The sequence below is a fragment of the Podarcis gaigeae genome, assembly GCF_964106915.1.
Source record: "Podarcis gaigeae genome assembly, chromosome: 1".
Lineage (NCBI taxonomy): Eukaryota > Metazoa > Chordata > Lepidosauria > Squamata > Lacertidae > Podarcis > Podarcis gaigeae.
Window position 1 is genome coordinate 65,688,088 of NC_139678.1, and position 18,537 is coordinate 65,706,624.

The window sequence follows — 18,537 nt, forward strand, 5'->3', positions numbered from 1 at the left end:
TAGTCACAAATAAAAAGACAAAACACTAGCTGGCAAGCATTTTATTCTTATTCTTGTATTTTCTTTTCTGTTCCAAAAAGATAGTAAAAGGAAAATTCACCAAACAAACCATACATAAAGTACACAGAAAGTTGAATAATACTGTAGTGACTGCCTGATCTCAGATGAATCCAACACATGAAAGATGCATAACAGTTGCTAGGGGAAAAGGAGGGACATCCTATGGAAATGGCGAGGAATAGAAAATAAGAGAGAAGCAGGAAAAGTGTACTAATGGAGATAGGAAAACAGTCAACTCACTTATCAATCACAGCTCTCACTTCTCCCTTTGGCTTAAAACACTTGACAGGCAGAAGCAACTGTCCAGACAGAAATTGCTTAGAAGAGTACCTGCACATTTTACTGCATGACATTCTTTCTAGGAGGACTGCAGAATTACTTTAAAACAAAAGAGAAAGAAAGCTCAGGATCTGGGGACTCTGCTGGGGGGCTACAGTGAATGCCTTTGTAAGCACTGGGTTGGCAGCCCCCTGGCTTAGAGTGTCCTCTGACCCAGGGATCAAGCTTCAGCTTTCTTTCTTAACCACAGTCTACAGCCAGTGTGTGTTCTAAGCTATAGATCATGGTTAGGGAGAAGAGAGCTTAACTCTGCTCCTGGATTCAGGCAGCTAAACTTTGACTAAGCTGCCACACTGCACTGATTTAAAAGGCTGGGGGGGGGGGAGTGGGCATCAGCTTCTCTTTGGGAGCCGGCACATTTGCATGTTCCTGGTAAGCTGTAGTGTGGCTAAACATAACCAGGCCAATGAGAGTAAAAAACTTGTGTGGGTTCCCCCCCCCCAACCCCAATTGAGACTGAGGTTTTAACCTGTTTAGTTTCTAAGGAAAATAGTCTGGGCCAGTCCTGTGATTGTTATAGTGGGTTTTTGTGGTTGTTGTCACTTACTTTCCTCACAACTCATTCTTTCTTCTCTTTGCCATCAGAGTAAAATCCTGTTTTCATATCATGGACATTTGCAAGTACCGATCAAATTCATATGATACAAATAATCGCAATAAAACAGTGCACCTGAGACCAATTGCTTCAGGTAATGCACCAAATCTCTCAGCTAATTTTGCCAAGATTGGTGCAGTACGAAGTCAGGTAAGTACCTTTGATTTCACTTTGGGTCTCCTATTCACTTCCACCCACATCCCAGGGTTTAGATCATGTAAGATAATGAAAGGGGGGCGTGTCTCAAGCCATTGGAAGGGGGCAGGCCTTTCTAAGAGGGGGAATAAAGATGTATCTGGTTTTAAGGGAATGGTTTTTATGGTTTGGACAATGTAGTTGCACATGACATACATCTGAATCAAAAGGTGAGGTAGAAATCATGTATCCTAAACAGAAGATAAATTAACTTATTCACTGTCCATTCCATGCATATTAGGCAGTAGACTAGCTACAGAAGCTCATTGCACAATAAAAATGGTTAAGTTTCAAAAAGTGACAATAAGTTCTTCATTGTTTTTGCATTCAGTGGCTTTGGATATGATGAAATGAAAATGCTTCACCATTCCTATTATTATATTCACCAACCTAAATTGAACAGTCACATTTTCCCCTGTGGGGAGATCCACAAGTTGAAACTATGTCAGAATCATACCAATCTCCTCATGGGTAAAGATGTGGAAGCTAAGTTGGTAACTGAGGCATCTGTGTTTCTTATTTTGCTGCTATTTGTTAGCTTGATGCTCTTCAAAGTCTGGAATTGTATTATGGGAGTATAAATAATTGGGAATCCAGGAGTGCCTTGAGACTTTGCTATGGCACTCTTAGCATTTATCATACTTATCCCCTTACTTGCTCTCTTGTCCACATGGGCCAGGAGAGGAGGCTTCTGTTGTGGCTCTAAATGCCAGCCTGGTAGAGAACCATGGAGAACAAGCTCTTCAAGATGAGTTATGTTCCTTTTCTAGTACTTCTCTTGGAAGACATTTTCACAAAATAAAGCCAAAGGTTTTCTGTTCAAGAAATCCTTTGTTGCAGTGCCCCCATGTGGTGAAATATTCAGTGTGCTGGCATGCGCTATAAACATGATATTCGTATATTAGGATTTGCTTTTGCTGCATGCAAAAGCATGAACATCATTATCCTCACACAACATTATAACGAGATTTTTTTAAAAAAAATGCATGTGAAAATTGTGGCAATCATTTTGTTAACTGATAATATACCTATTATTTACAGGCATTAGCAGGATCTGCCCATTCAGTTATGCACCATGGAATACCACTGCAGGCAGGAACGGCCCAATTTGGTTGCAATGATGCTTTTCAACAAACACTGATTATATGCCCTCCTACTCTCCAAGGTATGAGGCAATTAAAATGACACGTGATATGAAATTAGATATTCACTTGGTAGTTCAAAGAATTGTCAATTTAGGCTTTTGATAAAACCTACTACAATTAACCAAGATTTTACTTCAGGTTTTCCATTTTCCTTGGATGATCTGATAACATTGAGAACTCTAGTGGACAAGTCTTTTCAAGAAGATGAAATTGAAAGGTGATAGTGGAGTCATATTATTGCATTTTGAGGCAAATTTCCTCACTTTTGTATCTAAATCCCACTGCAATTCCTTGCAGTCAACCAAAATAATCACATGGACCTCATGCATGAGTTGTCATATCGTTTTTGAGAATACCTGTTGGAATCCATAGCCTACACTTATTCAGCATTAATCTTACTTTACATGGTAAAAATCTAGAAGCACTGTGGGCCTCTTTTTAGCCTGTCAGCCCTTGACAGTTGCTGTCTGGGTCATGTTTCCTAATATGGATCCTTCTATGGTCTGTCTGCCCTTTGTTGCTGAAGATTCACTTTTACTTTTACTTCATTGACATAATTTATGTTATGCACCTTTATTTTTAAAAATCACGTTTAGGAATGTAGGGCTAAAACAGTGCAGACTTTCTGGAATTTCTTTGAACGCCAAGTACACGCGATGACTCCTCTGTCTTAATAGGAATTGATGTGAAAGGCTTGCAACATATGTTCTCTGCTTAATCCCAGAACTAAAAGGGATACATCTGATGACTGAAGGGCTTATTTCACATAGGCGACACAGACGATTTTATAATTTTCTGGCTAGGATACCTTTCTTGTGCTGAATGCTACACTGTGTCTCAAGTGAAGTGTTTCAGGTTTGGTTAATTTGTGGCATGCTGGCACTCGTGTTAATTGGTGCCCACCTCTGATGGAAACAGCATGGAAGCAAGTAGCCCCTGTGTTCCTCTACACTACAACATTATCCTCTGATTCTGTGGTTGGCCTGCAGCAGATTTGAGCCTGGCTGCTTCAGTCCCACCTTGGCCATGGTGTAGAACAGGGGTGTCAAACTCAAATTCATCGGGGGCCGCATCAGCAGTTTGGTCACCCTCAAAGGGCCGGTTGTATCTGTAGGACTATGTGTCCACTCTTTATTATCATAAATTATTGTCACTGCATTCAATTATTACTGTTTTTTGTAATAATGTAAGTAATAACTAGCTCTGAAAGCAGAAACATAGTCAGAATAATGGCAAGTAGATATTCAAATGTACAATTATTGTACAATTTATTGAAAAATGATTTTTGGTAACAGACAGTAATTTTTTTTAAAAAAAACAGATTGTAGTTTATGGTCCCTATACCACTGTAAAGTGACACGGAAGTGGTCAGTATATCCAAAGTTTACCGCTCAGACTTTTAAGCAGAATAATAAGCAGACCCCCCCTAATAAGCAGACCCCCCCCCCACATACATCATATGTACTTACAGTACAGGAGAGAAGGGTTCAGGCAGCTGTTGGATCTGTCACATCACAGGATGGCATGTGCTCAATATAAAAACAAGTGGAGGTTTCCTGAATGCATGTAAAGTGGAGGTTTCCTGTGTAGAACAGCTGGCGCTGCTAGAGGGCAGATGTTCTCTGGCTTGTAGGCTGCCGCGCATGCGCTGAAGAGGCAGCTTTCTTGTGTCAAAAAAAAAAGCGAGAATAAAAGGTGAAGGCTGGCGGCCGGCGGCAGCTACACGGGTCACATGACGAGGTCTGGCGGGCCGGATTCGGCCCACGGGCCTTGTGTTTGACACCCATGGTGTAGAAGGAGAAATGAGGAGAGAGGAGTTTTGGGGGATGCTTCTGATTGCTAGATTATGGTTTTGGAATCAGGTCAGAATCGATTTGGCCTTGGGTGATCACTGGACTGAGCAATATTTCCCTGAGCAAAGTTTGCATCAGGCTCAGAAATTCTGTATGCTAACCTTTTATGAATTTGGATTCAATCTTAACTCCCCTTTTCATATTTGTGAATTAGGAATTCATGCTAATCATGGGAAGCCCAATGGTTACTCTGTAAGAGTTGATAATGCAGTGCCGTTGGTCACACAGGCCCCAACCCTACAGCCGCTCCAGATAAGAGGAGTCCTTTCTCAGGTATGTTGTTTGATGCTGTAGGTTTCACATTTTCAGAGTCATAAACATTAGTTAGCTTGACAGATTTTGAAGTAATATCACATCAGTTGAGAGGGACTGTAGATTAGTGATAGGCCAAATGCTTTGCATGTAATCTGTCTCGCGTTACACTCCCTGCATTACCATGTAAAAGGACCTTTGGGCAGCTGGACTGATAAGATCTGTTATCAGAGTCATCCAAGAGCTGCTGCCAGTCTGTTCTGACAGTAAAAGGTAAAGGTAAAGGTACCCCTGCCCGTACGGGCCAGTCTTGACAGACTCTGGGGTTGTGTGCCCATCTCACTTAAGAGGCCAGGGGCCAGCGCTGTCCGGAGACACTTCCGGGTCACGTGGCCAGCGTGACATCGCTGCTCTGGCGAGCCAGAGCCGCACACGGAAACGCCGTTTACCTTCCCGCTGGTAAGCGGTCCCTATTTATCTACTTGCACCCGGAGGTGCTTTCGAACTGCTAGGTTGGCAGGCGCTGGGACCGAGCAGCGGGAGCGCACCCCGCCGCAGGGATTCGAACCGCCGACCTTTCGATCGGCAAGCCCTAGGTGCTGAGGCTTTAACCCACAGCGCCACCTGCGTCCCAGCGGCCTAACTTGAAAAAAGGATGCTAAACATATTGGGGTGTAGTTATTCATAACACTTTATGTGTTTACAACAGACGTGGTCTAACAGAACACAGCAGATACTGCTTCCAGCATGGCAACAAGTGACGCCTGTGGCTCCTCCGACCACACTAGCTTCTGATTCTGTGGCTGGCCCGCAGAGACTTGGAGACTGGGGGTAGGTCAAAACAGTATTTTGATTTTGGGCTTGAAAACAAAGTACGCAACTCTGCTATATTTTAATAAGGATGTGTTTTTCTCCGTTCTCCCTAGGAAGATGATTCCCCATGGCAACCATTACAACTCGGTGATGACACAGTCTCTGTTAACCAATCAAATAACTTTATCTGCTCCTCAACCAATCAGTGTGGGCATTGCACATGTAGTCTGGCCTCAGCCTACACCAACCAAGAGAAATAAAGTGTGCCAGAACAGGTTGGTTTTATACAGTGCCTGTGGATCATTTAGATGTAAAAAATAATAATCATTCTTTCAAAATCCCTTTAAAAGGGGACTGTATATTTATGAATGCTGCATGCTCGCCAAGGTGTTACACCTCAAACTAGTTTGTTTAGAACATTTGTTTCCTTAAACATTAAATACTGTGTTACAGTTCAAATTGATCAGAAGCTTACCCGTTAAAACCAAGGGATGGTAACAAAATGGGAAATAATGTAAAGTAGCATTTGCTGCCCTTTGATCTTCTCTCTTCTTGTGACAAAAGTGGCTTTGACTATATTTATCTGCAGAAATAGACTTTGGTTTGGTTATTTAAGTATTGCAGGTAGACGCAGTTAGCAGTTCCTAGACTCATGTGCATGAGGAATTGTAAAATTTGGACTATTGAAAATAGAGACATTGTATAATAGTCATAATATGACTTAGAATAGTATTAAGAATAGTCTTTCTTTTGCTGGCAGCAAGAAACACTTTAAGTGCTCTGTGGAGAAAATGTGCCCCATCACTACAGAAGTTATTTACAAAGGTATGGGACATTTCAGTAATGGAGAAACGTAAGACCGGGAAGGACAGTTACACTGGTGAACTATGTTAAGTAACCCCTGATTCATGTCCCCTGAAGTCAGTGAACACAATTCCTGATGATTTCAGTGGATTTTGAATCCGATTCAAAAATGTTTATGGTGTCCAAGCCAGCATTTCTTCATTCCTTCTTTCCTTTTTAAGAGAATGGTATCTTCAGCGTATTGTACTACATTTCATTGGTAAATCCAACTTTGAACCTTGCATTGCAGCATCTGAACAACCCTGCTTGTGATATGCAATAGTTACCTGAAACGTTTTCCATAATTGCTCTGGAAAACAACATTTACAGTGTTACCTGTATGTTCATTGTTTTATGTTTCATGTGTTGATTTATATTCATTGCTGTTTCAAAGTCTTACGTTCTAGTTTGAGTCAATTTGGGGAGGGTGATGTAAAGTTACTGCATTTGTTTGATAAAGAACATCTTTATGACATGTCTAAATAAATGTCTTCTTCGCAGGAGTAATGTGTTACAAAATACCAATATCCAAAATTCAGCATTTGTGTCTCCAAAGATAAGCAATGGAAAGGCTGGTGAGAAGCTAAGCTGTGTAGAAACACAGGACAATTGTAACTCGGTTGGTCAGGAAAGCAACTGTTGCAAACCACCTGTCAGGCAGGACCCTGATTCATCGGTTTCAAACAAACAGCGACAGGCTATCATTATTGCAGATTCCCCAAGCCCACCAGTCAGTGTGATCACCATCAGCAGTGACACGGATGAAGATGATGTGGCACAAAGGCATTCATTTGCAGAGTAAGTAGTAGCTTTGGGCTTATTTTAACTTCCCTTTTCCTCAGGGTTGTGCTGGAGAGCTGGTGTTTTGGTGATAGTAAGAGGGACTTCCTAAATATACAGCACCAGTACATTCACTTGAATCAGCTTAAATCACTTGGAACATGGCTGCCACTTCTAGGCGGCAGGTTGTTACACCTCTTTGAGTTTCACAGCTTTCAGTCTTGGTAGTATAGCTTAGCACACAGTTGGCACTAAATCAATGCAGCTAGAAGTTACAATCGATGTTTAGCAAGAAGTGTGCAGGATGAATGTTTTATTTATGTATGTTTGCATTTCAGATGTAAAGGGAGCCTAGATTGTGAAGCTTGCCAGAGTACGTTAAATATTGACCGTGTGTGTTCATTAAGCAGTCCTGACAGCACTTTGAGCTCTAGTTCTTCTGGACAGTCCAGTCCATCCCCTTGCAAAAGACCCAACAGGTAAGAAATGTACATAACTGGGTTTGATGTCCCTGTGTGGCGATAATACCTCAGAGTCCCATTTCTAAAACCTATTTCTGGAAGCATTCTTAAGCATAGTGTAATGTTTACATAGTGTAATGTTTTGATCATACCTGCCTCAACAGAGGTTTCTCTCTGTACAGTGGTGCCTCGCAAGACGAAATTAATCCGTTCCGTGAGGCTCTTCGTATAGCGGTTTTTTCGTCTTGCGAAGCAAGCCCATTGACAGCTTAGCGGATTAGCGCTATTAGCAGTTTAGCGGCTTTTAGCGGCTTATCAGCTTAGCGGATCAGCTGATAAGCGGCTTAGCTGCTTAGAAAAAGGGGGGGAACCACAGGAACTCACAAGACATTTTCGTCTTGCGAAGCAAGCCCATAGGGAAATTCGTTTTGCGAAGCGCCTCCAAAACGGAAAACCCTTTCATCTAGCGGGTTTTCCGTCTTGCGAGGCGTTCGTCTTGCGGGGCACCACTGTATATGTGACAATGCTTCTGTGCTGGATTTTTTGGAACAAGGGTAAAGCTTCCTGAAGGAAAAGCCTTAGTATGCTGGATATTGCCTGTCACTGTTAGCCTTCTGTAAAGTCTTGATAATTCTGTTAACATAACTGTTTGGATAGATATATGTATTATTTGAGTATGTGGATGAATCATTTCCCATCAAATATCTGTTAAGTGATTTTACAGTAAAAAATTATCAAAAATAAAACCATTCCATATGTAAAAACAATTACAAATCCAATACAGAGATTGTCACTTAAAAGGCTTATTTAAAAGGGAAGGTCTTCCATAGGCAGTGGGGGGGAAACCATAGAGATGGAGTCTTCCTGATATGTAATGATTGGTTATGCCAATCATATCATTTCTGAAGATAGAAAATAATGAATCTTAAAGATAACGGTCAGCACCTTTCTATTATTGTACGCCCAACTGGTTCTGTGGTTTTCTCGGAATCTAATGGTGATAGCTCAGTTGCATCACTAATTCTTGGATATAAATGTAAATCCATTGTTGAGTTAAATAATTAAGTATTGCAGAGTGAACTCAAATGAGCAGCTCTGTGCAGTTGTGAAAATCATGGATTTGTGATCATTTTAAAGATCCTCTATAAAATTACCTTGCTGCCCTGACAACGATTGCCATGACAACTTTGCAACCCTAATTAAAAAGATGAAAGGAATTGCTAGGGCTGAGCCAGATGTCCTCCAGTGAATATTTTTGACATGCAAAAGGGCTTCACCACCTCCAATTGTTAGATTAAAGAGTCCCCCCAAGCTTACATTTTTAAACTTGGTTTGTAGTCCTAATCAGCTACAGAATTAGTGTCACTTTTTATTTGAAAGATAACCCTTTCCTACCTAGCAGCAGTAACATAGATATGCAGCTATTCAGATTTGGCTACATGACATCACTTAGGGTAAATGAAGTTAATTTAGCTTTAGAGTGATATTACAGTCACTGGAATTGATAATAAATGGCAATGAAGTTGCAGCTTCATTGGGGTCTGCAACAGGGTTGCTGCCATCTGAATGATGGTACGACACTACCTGTGTTTTGGTTGGGGGCATCTACTTCCCTTCCCCTAGGTGTGGTCTGCTGGCAGAATTAAAGTCTTTTCTGGTGTGAGTGCCACCAGAAATTGACCAGCAGTCAAATTGGTGGATCAGGGCTGACATTTATTTTACTGTTAGCTTATTTCATTTTAAAACATAGGCTGAATTTAGGAGTAAAACTCTCAAGGTGGCTTCAATAATTATGGAGTAAAATATCAACAGTACTTTCCAAACACCAAACAATACTAAATCTAGCAGTATGAAACATCCAGCCCCCCAAAAGAAACATTAACTATAACCAAAACCATCAGCAACAAGAGAAAATAAACAAAACTAAATACACATTCTGTCTGCCCTTTAGTCATAAAAACTTAGAAGCTGCTTAAAACCAGTGACTAGTGAAAAGTGGTCTTGGAGAGAGTGAATTGGGATAAGAGTCCATTCATAAGTATTGGTTGATTTATTGGGGAAAGGTACATTTTAGGTACAGATCTGAAGCTCCTTGGTTTTTTGAAGATGTCCACACTTTCCCTAGTAGTTTGTTTATAGAATGAAACTTGGATTGATTTTGGAAAGCTGGAAGTTTAGAGTTAAGAACTTCAGCTCTCCTGTTTAAACTTAATTTTTCCTGTTTTTATTTTGTTTTGTTTTTGGATGTTTGCTGCAAAAGGAATGAATGTGATGTATTCTTCATAACGGTGCTTTACTTTATTTCTGTAGTATGTCAGATGATGAACAAGAAAGTGACACTGTGGATGGTTCTCCCAGTTCAGAGTCTTCAGGCCACGACAGTCCATTCCTAGAAAATAGTTTTGCAGAAGACACCAATGAAAACCCAGAAACAAGAACCTCAGCTAACTTGGAAGCCAAACCAGCTGTCTGTACTGTGGTGGTGCCACCAATGAGGATAGAGAACAGGTTAAATGCAGATGAGCAAATTACAAATGCAGGTAATTGGTGCGTATGTATTTCTGTGCTGGCCACGTTTTGTTCAATGTAGATTACATGAATGGAGGACCACCTGGGTAACTGATCATTTCCTGTCTCTTCTCCTATATCCTCAAAAACCCTCTCTGGGGAGGGGGGGACTCCAGAGAGGTTTTTGGGGGTGCACTTCCCCCCTGAATAATATGGGATGTGTGTGGTTTGTTATCTTCTCCCTTGAATGCTCTAATGTTTTACAGTTTTAATGTTTACCATTAAGTTGAATAAAGTGAAAACATTAGAAGCAACCCTGATGTATCCTATGTTGATCTTTTCATATTTTGCTAGTTACCACCTGTCAACCACTGGTAAAACGCAGATCTGCCCGTATAAAAACAAACCATCCTTCTGGCTTGGGCAGTCGTCAACGAAAATTGATATCAGCATTCCATCAGCAGCGCTCAAACCTCAGTCAGGTATGTATGTAAATATTGCAATGTAGAGATATTTTTATTATTTCAGATATTTTAATGTTGAAATCTACTGCACACACATGACTCAAACCCATCCCCACTACTTCATCTATCTTTCATTCTGACCTTTGTTAACTATAATTTTAATCAAATTAACCAAAGAGAAACTTTTAGACTGGTTGAGATATCAGGCAGAGACAATTAACATGCAGTATGTTGGGCTTCCTCGAAGTCTAAATAGCAACTTTAGTGCATACATACTTTGATATCCCAGTTCCTGATGATGGAGTAGACCACTACAAACATATGACATCAATCTTCCAGAGTCTGCATTTGACACTCTATTTCTTTTCTAGCGTAACACAAGATTCTGGTTTGGACCTAAAGCTCTAAATGGCTTTGAACCTACCTATCTAAGGGGCTGCCACTCTTCTGTAGATGCTTTCCTGAGGATACCTTATACACACCAGATAATACTGAGGACTCGTACAGTGGTATTTTCTGTGAATGTTGCGAGTGGTTAAGCATACAGCAAGAAATTGTATCTACACCTACATTTTGGATGATATTCTGTTAATGAGTCCTGTCAGTGCAAGCATTTCATAATGGGATTTCCCCCCTTCTCTGCCTGTGTAGGCTCATGTCCTCACCGAGTCTGTTCCAGAGAGTTGGAAACAGATTTAGTGGGTGGGTGGAGGGTGGGAGGAGAGGGCTATAACTTTCCATTTCCCAAGCAGAAATGTTTGTGCCGACAGAACGTTTGCCTTAGTGCTTTCTTTGATTCCATCCATTGTGTTCAAGTCTGAGAGCTCCTTCAAAAAGTTGTGTAGGAGCTGCTCCTTCATAGTTTTTTTTTCTTAAACAAGAAAGAGGCTTTAAACAAAGCCATTGAGAAAAGTTAATTTAATTCAAATACTGGCTCTGGCAATACCTTGAAAGGCCGCAGTATATGTGACACGACCACAACGGCATGGATAAGTGGGACTTCTGTGATTTGCCCTACTTGCATAGTTGTGGTATTTACATTGGGACATACAAATGTGCATATACATACACCATAGTTGTGTAGGAGAACACGCACACACACACACACACACACACAATAGTATGGTTCATTTGAATGTGAAAGTGGGCCAAAGTCTAAGTGTTACCCAGTAAGTTTTGTTTTGTTTAAGCATATTTGCTGGTGCTTTGGATCAGTGTGGATCTGGTTTATTCATGCATTCATTTGTGTTTTCTGCTACAAAATTTGTGACTTATGTGTGCTTGTTTTCAACTTATAGATAAGTTTTCTAGAAGTCTCATGACTATATTTAGAAGCATAACTTATAATTTGGTTATTCATATATTCATGAGTTTGTAGATTCCTTTGAAAAAAATCTAGTTGAAATTCTCTCATTGTATTTCCATATATAGGTGTGCACAATATCATTTGTGATGTTACATATAGATTGGTTTTAAGGGGCAGGGTTCAAGAGAGAAACTTCAAAACTAATATAGTCAAATTTACCTGAAGGTATTCTAAACTGCCTCTCCTATTGCATCACATATCCAGTGTCAGATAATGTGATCAATAATTCATATAAAAAGCTTTGAGCTTCTTAATTCATAATGCCATACATCATAGTCTATAAATTGTTCTTATAATAGGGGACATTAACTGTTGGCTCTCAAGCCATTCACATGAGAAGTCTTGTCTAATTCCCAGTTGCCAGAACTGTTTTGTTTTCCACTTTCCGCCAGTCCCAACATTATAAAATGGGGTGGAACAGAAGATAGGCTGTTATTCCTGTCACAGTATGAGGATTTTGGGGTCACCAGGTTCAGAATAGGAGAAAAAACATGACTGCACACAATGGATTCGGATTTGCAAATGAAAGAGCTCCTTCCATTCACAGGCAGAACTGTGATTTAGTGGAGGCTTCTGTTGGGGGGGCAGGGAGAAGGAGGGAAGCGATTTTCCAATTTCTCCTTCCCCTAGAGCCTCCAGTGTCGCCTCTCACATGGTTCCAGAGGGTCTTCCAACCCTCTAGGGTAGCTTTTCAAAGGGCTGTAGAGGGACAGACATAAGTAAAAGTTGCCTGCTCCCCCCCCTTTAGTGGGAATATTCTATGATCAAAGTTTCACTTAAAGAAACTCTGGATCCAGGTCAACAAATATTAAAATTAGGAGCTGTAATTGCTGCAATACGTGTTGATCAACACTAATTTGCATGGCTTTAAAAAGGAATGGACAAATTCAAGGTGGATAATTCCGTTAGGCTATTCCAATCCTAACTAGATGGAAACTCTATATTCAAAGATGATACACCTCTGAGTACCAGATGGTGGGGACAAACTGAGGATGCTTTTCCTCATGCCTTCCTTCTAATCTTCTCAGAAGCATCTAGCCCAGGTGTCTTCAAGCTTTTCAGACCCACGACCCACTTCCAACCCAAACATGCATTTGGGGACCCATCTCTTAACCTTTTACCATATATTTGCATGGTGATAGTGCTCCTGTTGTGTGACCCACCTTGGGTCAGGCTGTGACCCACAAATATGGTCCCATCCCACCAGTTGAAGACCACTGATCTAGCTGACCATTTATGGGAACAAAATGCCAAACCAGACAACCCCTTGGTTTGATCCAGCAGCGTAGTTCTTATGATTGTGGGGTGGTGGACATATATGACCACAAGGAGGTGGAGGAAGCCCATCCCCAAAGATGTTTCAGGCAGCGTTGGTGGGAACAGAAGAAAGATTGTTTAGATGTGATAGCTGTCCACTTTGGAGACTGGGGAATCTTGTATTTACTGCTTGAAATTAACTGCAGTTTCTCTTGAGACAGGTTCAACACTTTGGATCTGGGTCTCAGGAGTGGAATGGAAACTGTGGTCATTGGAGACAGCAGGCTTATATCCCAGCTAATGTTGCCAGTCATGCATTCTCCCTTCAACATGGAAGTCCCACTCATACCTCAGTCCATGCACATTTGGCTGGAAGTACACATCTTGGAGGACAGCCTGCTATTCTGCCGTATCCATCATCTGCGCCCCTCACTACTGCTGCTCCCGTTGCCCACATCCTAGCCTCACCATGTACCTCAAGACCGATCTTACAGCATCCCACTTACAGTATCTCTCATCACGGTGGTCTAGTTCACCAGGTCCCAGTGGGCATAAATCCCCGACTGCTACCTTCCCCAACCATCCACCAGACTCAGTACAAACCAATTTTCCCACCACATTCTTACATTGCATCACCTGCTTACACAGGATTTCCATTGAGTCCAACGAAACTCAGCCAGTATCCATTTATGTGAGAACTCAAGTACGCTGACAGAGCTCAGTGATACATACATGTGATTTGAGAGGAAAACATGGTATTTAATAAATATTAGCCATGGCACAACAAAAAGATATTTTTTTTAATCATGTTAGACTTGGGTGCAATTTAAACAACCTTGAGCTTTAACTCACTTTTAATGTGTTTTTGCACATTTGGTATAAATTTGTCTTTAGTCATGTTATCTTCTTATAGAGTAACTCCAGACAGGTGACTTATGGGAGCAGAAATCCAGTTTTGCTCCTACTATTTTTTATAAAATTGCCTTCTAACTAGTGCGAGACACGTCTACATTTGGGAAGCCATTGAGTGTACAGATTTAGAGCAACAGATGCACATGTGTCATCAGTATCATGTATGAGTAACTTGTTTGTATTATGTATCTTGGTGTTCAGTGTCGAGTCACTTATCTAAAAAAGGTTGAGCTGTTCTTCACATTGCATGTGTCCTTTGCATGGGCAAAAACAAAGTTGCCTAGAAATTTGCTCTTAAATGTTGGTGTCCTAATAATCTCAGCTGCATTGTAAACTGTTCCCACACATAGTGCCTTAAATATTTGAGGTTGTTAATGTTACTATATTATAAATGTTGAGGACTGCAGCACTTAACATTCAGTTTTGCTGATTATTTCATAGAGTTATGCGCTCTCTCTCTCTCTTTTTTTATTTGTGTGTGGTATGATTTTAGTATAGGTTGTGATTTCTTTATCTAGGGGACAGCATGTTTTGCTGTAGCTGAATTCTGCTGTCTGATATTTCCCCCCGAATGATCAGCTTCACGGAAAGCATTTTGTAGTTCATAGGAAAAGTTGATTCAGTAGCTGTTGAATTTAAAAAAAATGGTGTTTTATACTGTTCAGTGGAACTGCAATACAATCTAAGTAGTTTATTTTCAAAGTGTTTAAGTCCAACTGGATTTTAATAACCTGTTAGAGGTGCAGTAGGCATGACTTGGCTAGATTATGAAAGAAAAAAGCAAAATGCTCATTGATTCATGCTGTGGTTTCATCTTAGCTTGAGCAAACCATGCAGTATTTAATAAATAGTAGCAGAATATTTACTATTGAAGCTTGAAAAGGTGTGAGTACTTTGTGTGCAATTTTTCATTTATGCATGGAAGAGATTTTAGCCTTTTTACATTCTAGTATTTGTTCTAGCCTTTTTTGGGGGTGGGGGTATTTTCTTATTTAATACATTCCGTCAGGGACAACAAATTACATGCATTTTCCCCTCTAGGAAGTGCACCATTTCTGTGTGTGTGTGTGTGTTTTTGTTCTTGTTCAAATAAGATTGCTTTTGCAGCACCAAAGACTTAATCATCCATTTCCTATTAAAAGGTAGCTACTTTTTTCATAGACCTCAAGTGTAGTGATAGGGATGGGTTTTAAAAGGAGGGTATTAAAGTGAGGTTGTGTTTTAGCTTATGAGGCAAGTAATAAATTGTATCATCTATCTTGAATGTATCATAGATAAGCTGCTATATAATGATTGCCACTTCAGATAGCTGTGAAATTAGGTGATTTAACTAGTTCTTACCCTTCTAATTTCTGTATAAGTCTAATGACATGAAATGGAAGTATGGGGTTGATTTTGTTTTTGTTTGCTTTCATGTTTGGAGTGTTGTAACTACTATATTGTAAATGATGGAAGACAATTGCATATGTTATTTTGGGGTGTGTTATTTGCATCAGTATTTTATCTCCATTAACTATCATTGCATATAAATGGGTGTATCCATGTAATTTAATTTGTATGTGTTCATATTGACATTGTGTAGACACTTAAGAAAACTATCTTGGTGGCTTGACTTAACTTTTTTTTATAAACAAAGATTCTGGAATACAATTATTGCAGCATAGACTGGAATAGGAGTGCAAAGGGTTTCTCTCAAGCACAATCCTAGGCATGTTTACTTAAAAGTAATTCCCACAGAGTTCAGTGGGCATTACTTCTAGGAAAGTGTGAGGATTGCAGCCTCAGCAGTCTAACAGCTGATAGAGTTTTTCTTTGTTCCATTAACACAAGCAGTGTTTTATTTAATGAATGTCTAAGTGGAAAAATGTGCCTACATTTGATTTACTTTTCAGGACTGAAATACAGCAGTATTAGTTGACAAAAACCAAAACCAGCAGTACATTTTAATGGCTGAATATGGAAATAAACCCTAACCCTTTAACCCTAACTTTTAGGCCACAGTCAGAGAGCTGCAGCTTTGCATGACCAGGTGGGGCTTTTAAAAAAAGTGCTCTGTGTCATGTACCACCCCCCAAAAAAATCACTTCTGAAAGTTGGAAAAGCTTAAAACCCAGCTTTGTGATAATGGCATGGGAGAGCTGCTGTTCAGATGAAAAGAGTGACAAGTCCCACTGAGACATCCTCTTGGGCACACTAAAGGAGTATTCTGGGTTTCTCATAAACAGTTTTATGTGTTTTGTAGAAATACAAATGTGTCTCTATCAAATAAAGACAAGAATAATGTGATCTAATCTGAAACCTTTTCAGCATATATTGAAGCAGATGGAATCAAGAAAATAAGCAGATTTTGTCATGTTCCTTAATTTTTATGGTTCAGTAAATTCCTCTTTTCTGTTAACTCCTTGGTGTTGAGAATGGCATTTCTTGATGCTTATTTCCATTGCTGGCAGTGGACGCATCAGGAGCCATGAGCACCAGAAGTTAGCTTACTTTTTCTATAATTGTCACCAAATAAAAATAAAAATGTATTCTCTTAATTTACTTGGACCTGTCTTGCTCTGTAGAGTATTTACTATGTTTTAAATTCTGTTTGGGATACAAAGCTAATGTACATGATACATTACACCATGTCAAACATAGAACCGCTTCTAAGAGTAATACCCCAAAGGTAGCCTCTGACTCCTAGCATATTGCAAAAGAGCAAATATTTTTTGCTTTTCAGAAGTGATAAATTAAGTTCTGCCACAATCAGCACTGAGCATAATGTGCTACTCAACAACCAGTTCTGCAATGAGCATTGCAGTGAAGGACTAGATCATCTGCCCTCTCTCAGGCTATACTCTGCAGTTGCACAGCAAAACAGTTCTGTTGGTTTTGGTTGCAGCGGAATAATTTAGCTGTAGGATAACCTACTTATGGTTGCTATGGCTTTAGGAGGGCTAAGGGTCTGTCCAGACAAAAAATTGGTGTAAATCTATGGTCAATGTAATCCCATATATACATCTTATTCTTCTGATGCCTTTTAAATAAAACACTGCACGATAACAAAATTGCATACGATTTTCAATTTGGAAATTTAATTTTTATATGAATCCCTTGTATTCGGTTTTTAACTTTAATTCAGGGTGTGTTATTGATCAAATATACTACTGTATTAACTAATTATTTTATTTTTAATTTTCAAATATTCTGTATTTACAGCTAATTTTAACTTGGTTTGTGTTCGGTAAATGCTAAAATCACACTGCAAGCTGTAGAAAGATTTGTTTTAGAACTAATATAGATTTGGTTACTAAGTTTGAACTGTTACAGTTTAACAATTATTTGTAGACTTGTGGCTTTTTTGTTCTTGATTTCTGTGCTACACTAGTTTGCCATGTAGCAATTGCACTGTGCAATATTACAATAAGAGGACTGGGAAAATTTTTATGGATGTAATGTTTCCTACAGTTTGCGATAGTATTTCTCTCTAGTTCTCAGTGATTTAAATGTGACCAAGCCTTCTGTACTTTGTCACAAAAAGCGGGTTTTCCAGGTGACTATTTTGGTGAGTGTCAAAATAAGAATTTATGGTGTATTACTGTCAAGATTCACTTTGAATTAAAATATATATTGCAGCAAATGGAACTTGTCGGCTTTTATTTTTATTAAAGTAGATGGAGATAACTGAAAAGTTTTTCAATCTTTTCTCTAACTCTCAAGGGCTCATTTATATAAATTTCCAGTTTCACAGGATTCAGGCCACCAACTTTATCTTAGTGATGTGATTCCCCCCCAAATAGTTTGACTGAAGTGATCTTCAAGAACATTTGAGCTTCCATTTTTGGCCAGTCAACAGAAAATGTAACTATTGGAACACATGGTGGTTTTGGACTTCATTGAAAATTGCAGCTTTTCTGTCATGTAGTTCCTCTGAGATGCCAGTGGAATGGTGATGGTACAAGTTGCCAAATGGTGGGGAAAGCATTCATCTAAAGGATGTATTGGGACATGATGCTCCAGTAGATTATTATTTATTTCCATTGGCAATGGAATACATGTGATCTGTATTAGAGGAGCAGACAGTCTGATGTGGAATTGATAGAAAGGAATACCTGCTCATGCCAATCCCATGCAGAATCATTGTGCAAAAACCCCATAGTTTATTCATAAAGCAGTTACACTTTTTTTTTGCCAAAGCTCCTAATTTTGATGAAGGATGATGAAAACATCAGGAGTGGGAGAAGGAATAAAGGTAAAGGGACCCTGACCATTAGGTCCAGTTGTGGCCGACTCTGGGGTTGCGGCGCTCATCTCGCTTTATTGGCTGAGGGAGCCGGCGTACAGCTTCCAGGTCATGTGGCCAGCATGACTAAACCGCTTCTGGTGAACCAGAGCGGCACACGGAAACACCGTTTACCTTCCCGCTGGAGCGGTACCTATTTAAATACTTTCACTTTGACATGCTTTTGAATTGCTAGGTTGGCAGGAGCAGGGACCGAGCAACGGGAGCTCACCCTGTTGCGGGGATTTGAACTGCCGACATTCTGATCGGCAAGTCCTAGGCTCTGTGGTTTAACCCACAGCACCACCCACATCCAGGAGAAGGAATAGCCAGTTCCTATTTCTATTAAGGCTGCTGTGGATATTACATTATTATACCTTGTGATGCCATCTGCATTTTAGTTCTAGGTAGCTGAAAGCCTACCTCACAA

At 40.0% G+C, this 18,537-nt stretch overlaps 1 protein-coding gene across 12 annotated transcripts in view; it reads left to right on the top strand.

Annotated features, from left to right (window-relative positions):
- Nucleotides 1–17,465, top strand: part of HIPK3 (homeodomain interacting protein kinase 3) — a 74,310-nt gene extending 56,845 nt beyond the window's left edge. For 4 of the 12 annotated variants that reach the window (XM_083724593.1, XM_083724588.1, XM_083724594.1 and 1 more), the window contains exons 7-17: nucleotides 985–1,144; nucleotides 2,231–2,354; nucleotides 4,342–4,460; nucleotides 5,149–5,270; nucleotides 5,366–5,527; nucleotides 6,597–6,893; nucleotides 7,214–7,354; nucleotides 9,647–9,876; nucleotides 10,199–10,326; nucleotides 10,680–10,817; nucleotides 13,153–17,465. In XM_083724593.1, the coding sequence (XP_083580719.1) occupies nucleotides 985–1,144; nucleotides 2,231–2,354; nucleotides 4,342–4,460; nucleotides 5,149–5,270; nucleotides 5,366–5,527; nucleotides 6,597–6,893; nucleotides 7,214–7,354; nucleotides 9,647–9,876; nucleotides 10,199–10,326; nucleotides 10,680–10,817; nucleotides 13,153–13,626 (2,095 nt within the window). In that variant the 3' untranslated portion in view covers nucleotides 13,627–17,465. The remainder of the gene's footprint in view (nucleotides 1–984; nucleotides 1,145–2,230; nucleotides 2,355–4,341; nucleotides 4,461–5,148; nucleotides 5,271–5,365; nucleotides 5,528–6,596; nucleotides 6,894–7,213; nucleotides 7,355–9,646; nucleotides 9,877–10,198; nucleotides 10,327–10,679; nucleotides 10,818–13,152) is intronic. The other 8 variants (XM_083724597.1, XM_083724595.1, XM_083724598.1 and 5 more) reach the window with 2 other exon arrangements.
- Nucleotides 17,466–18,537: the final 1,072 nt, after the last annotated feature.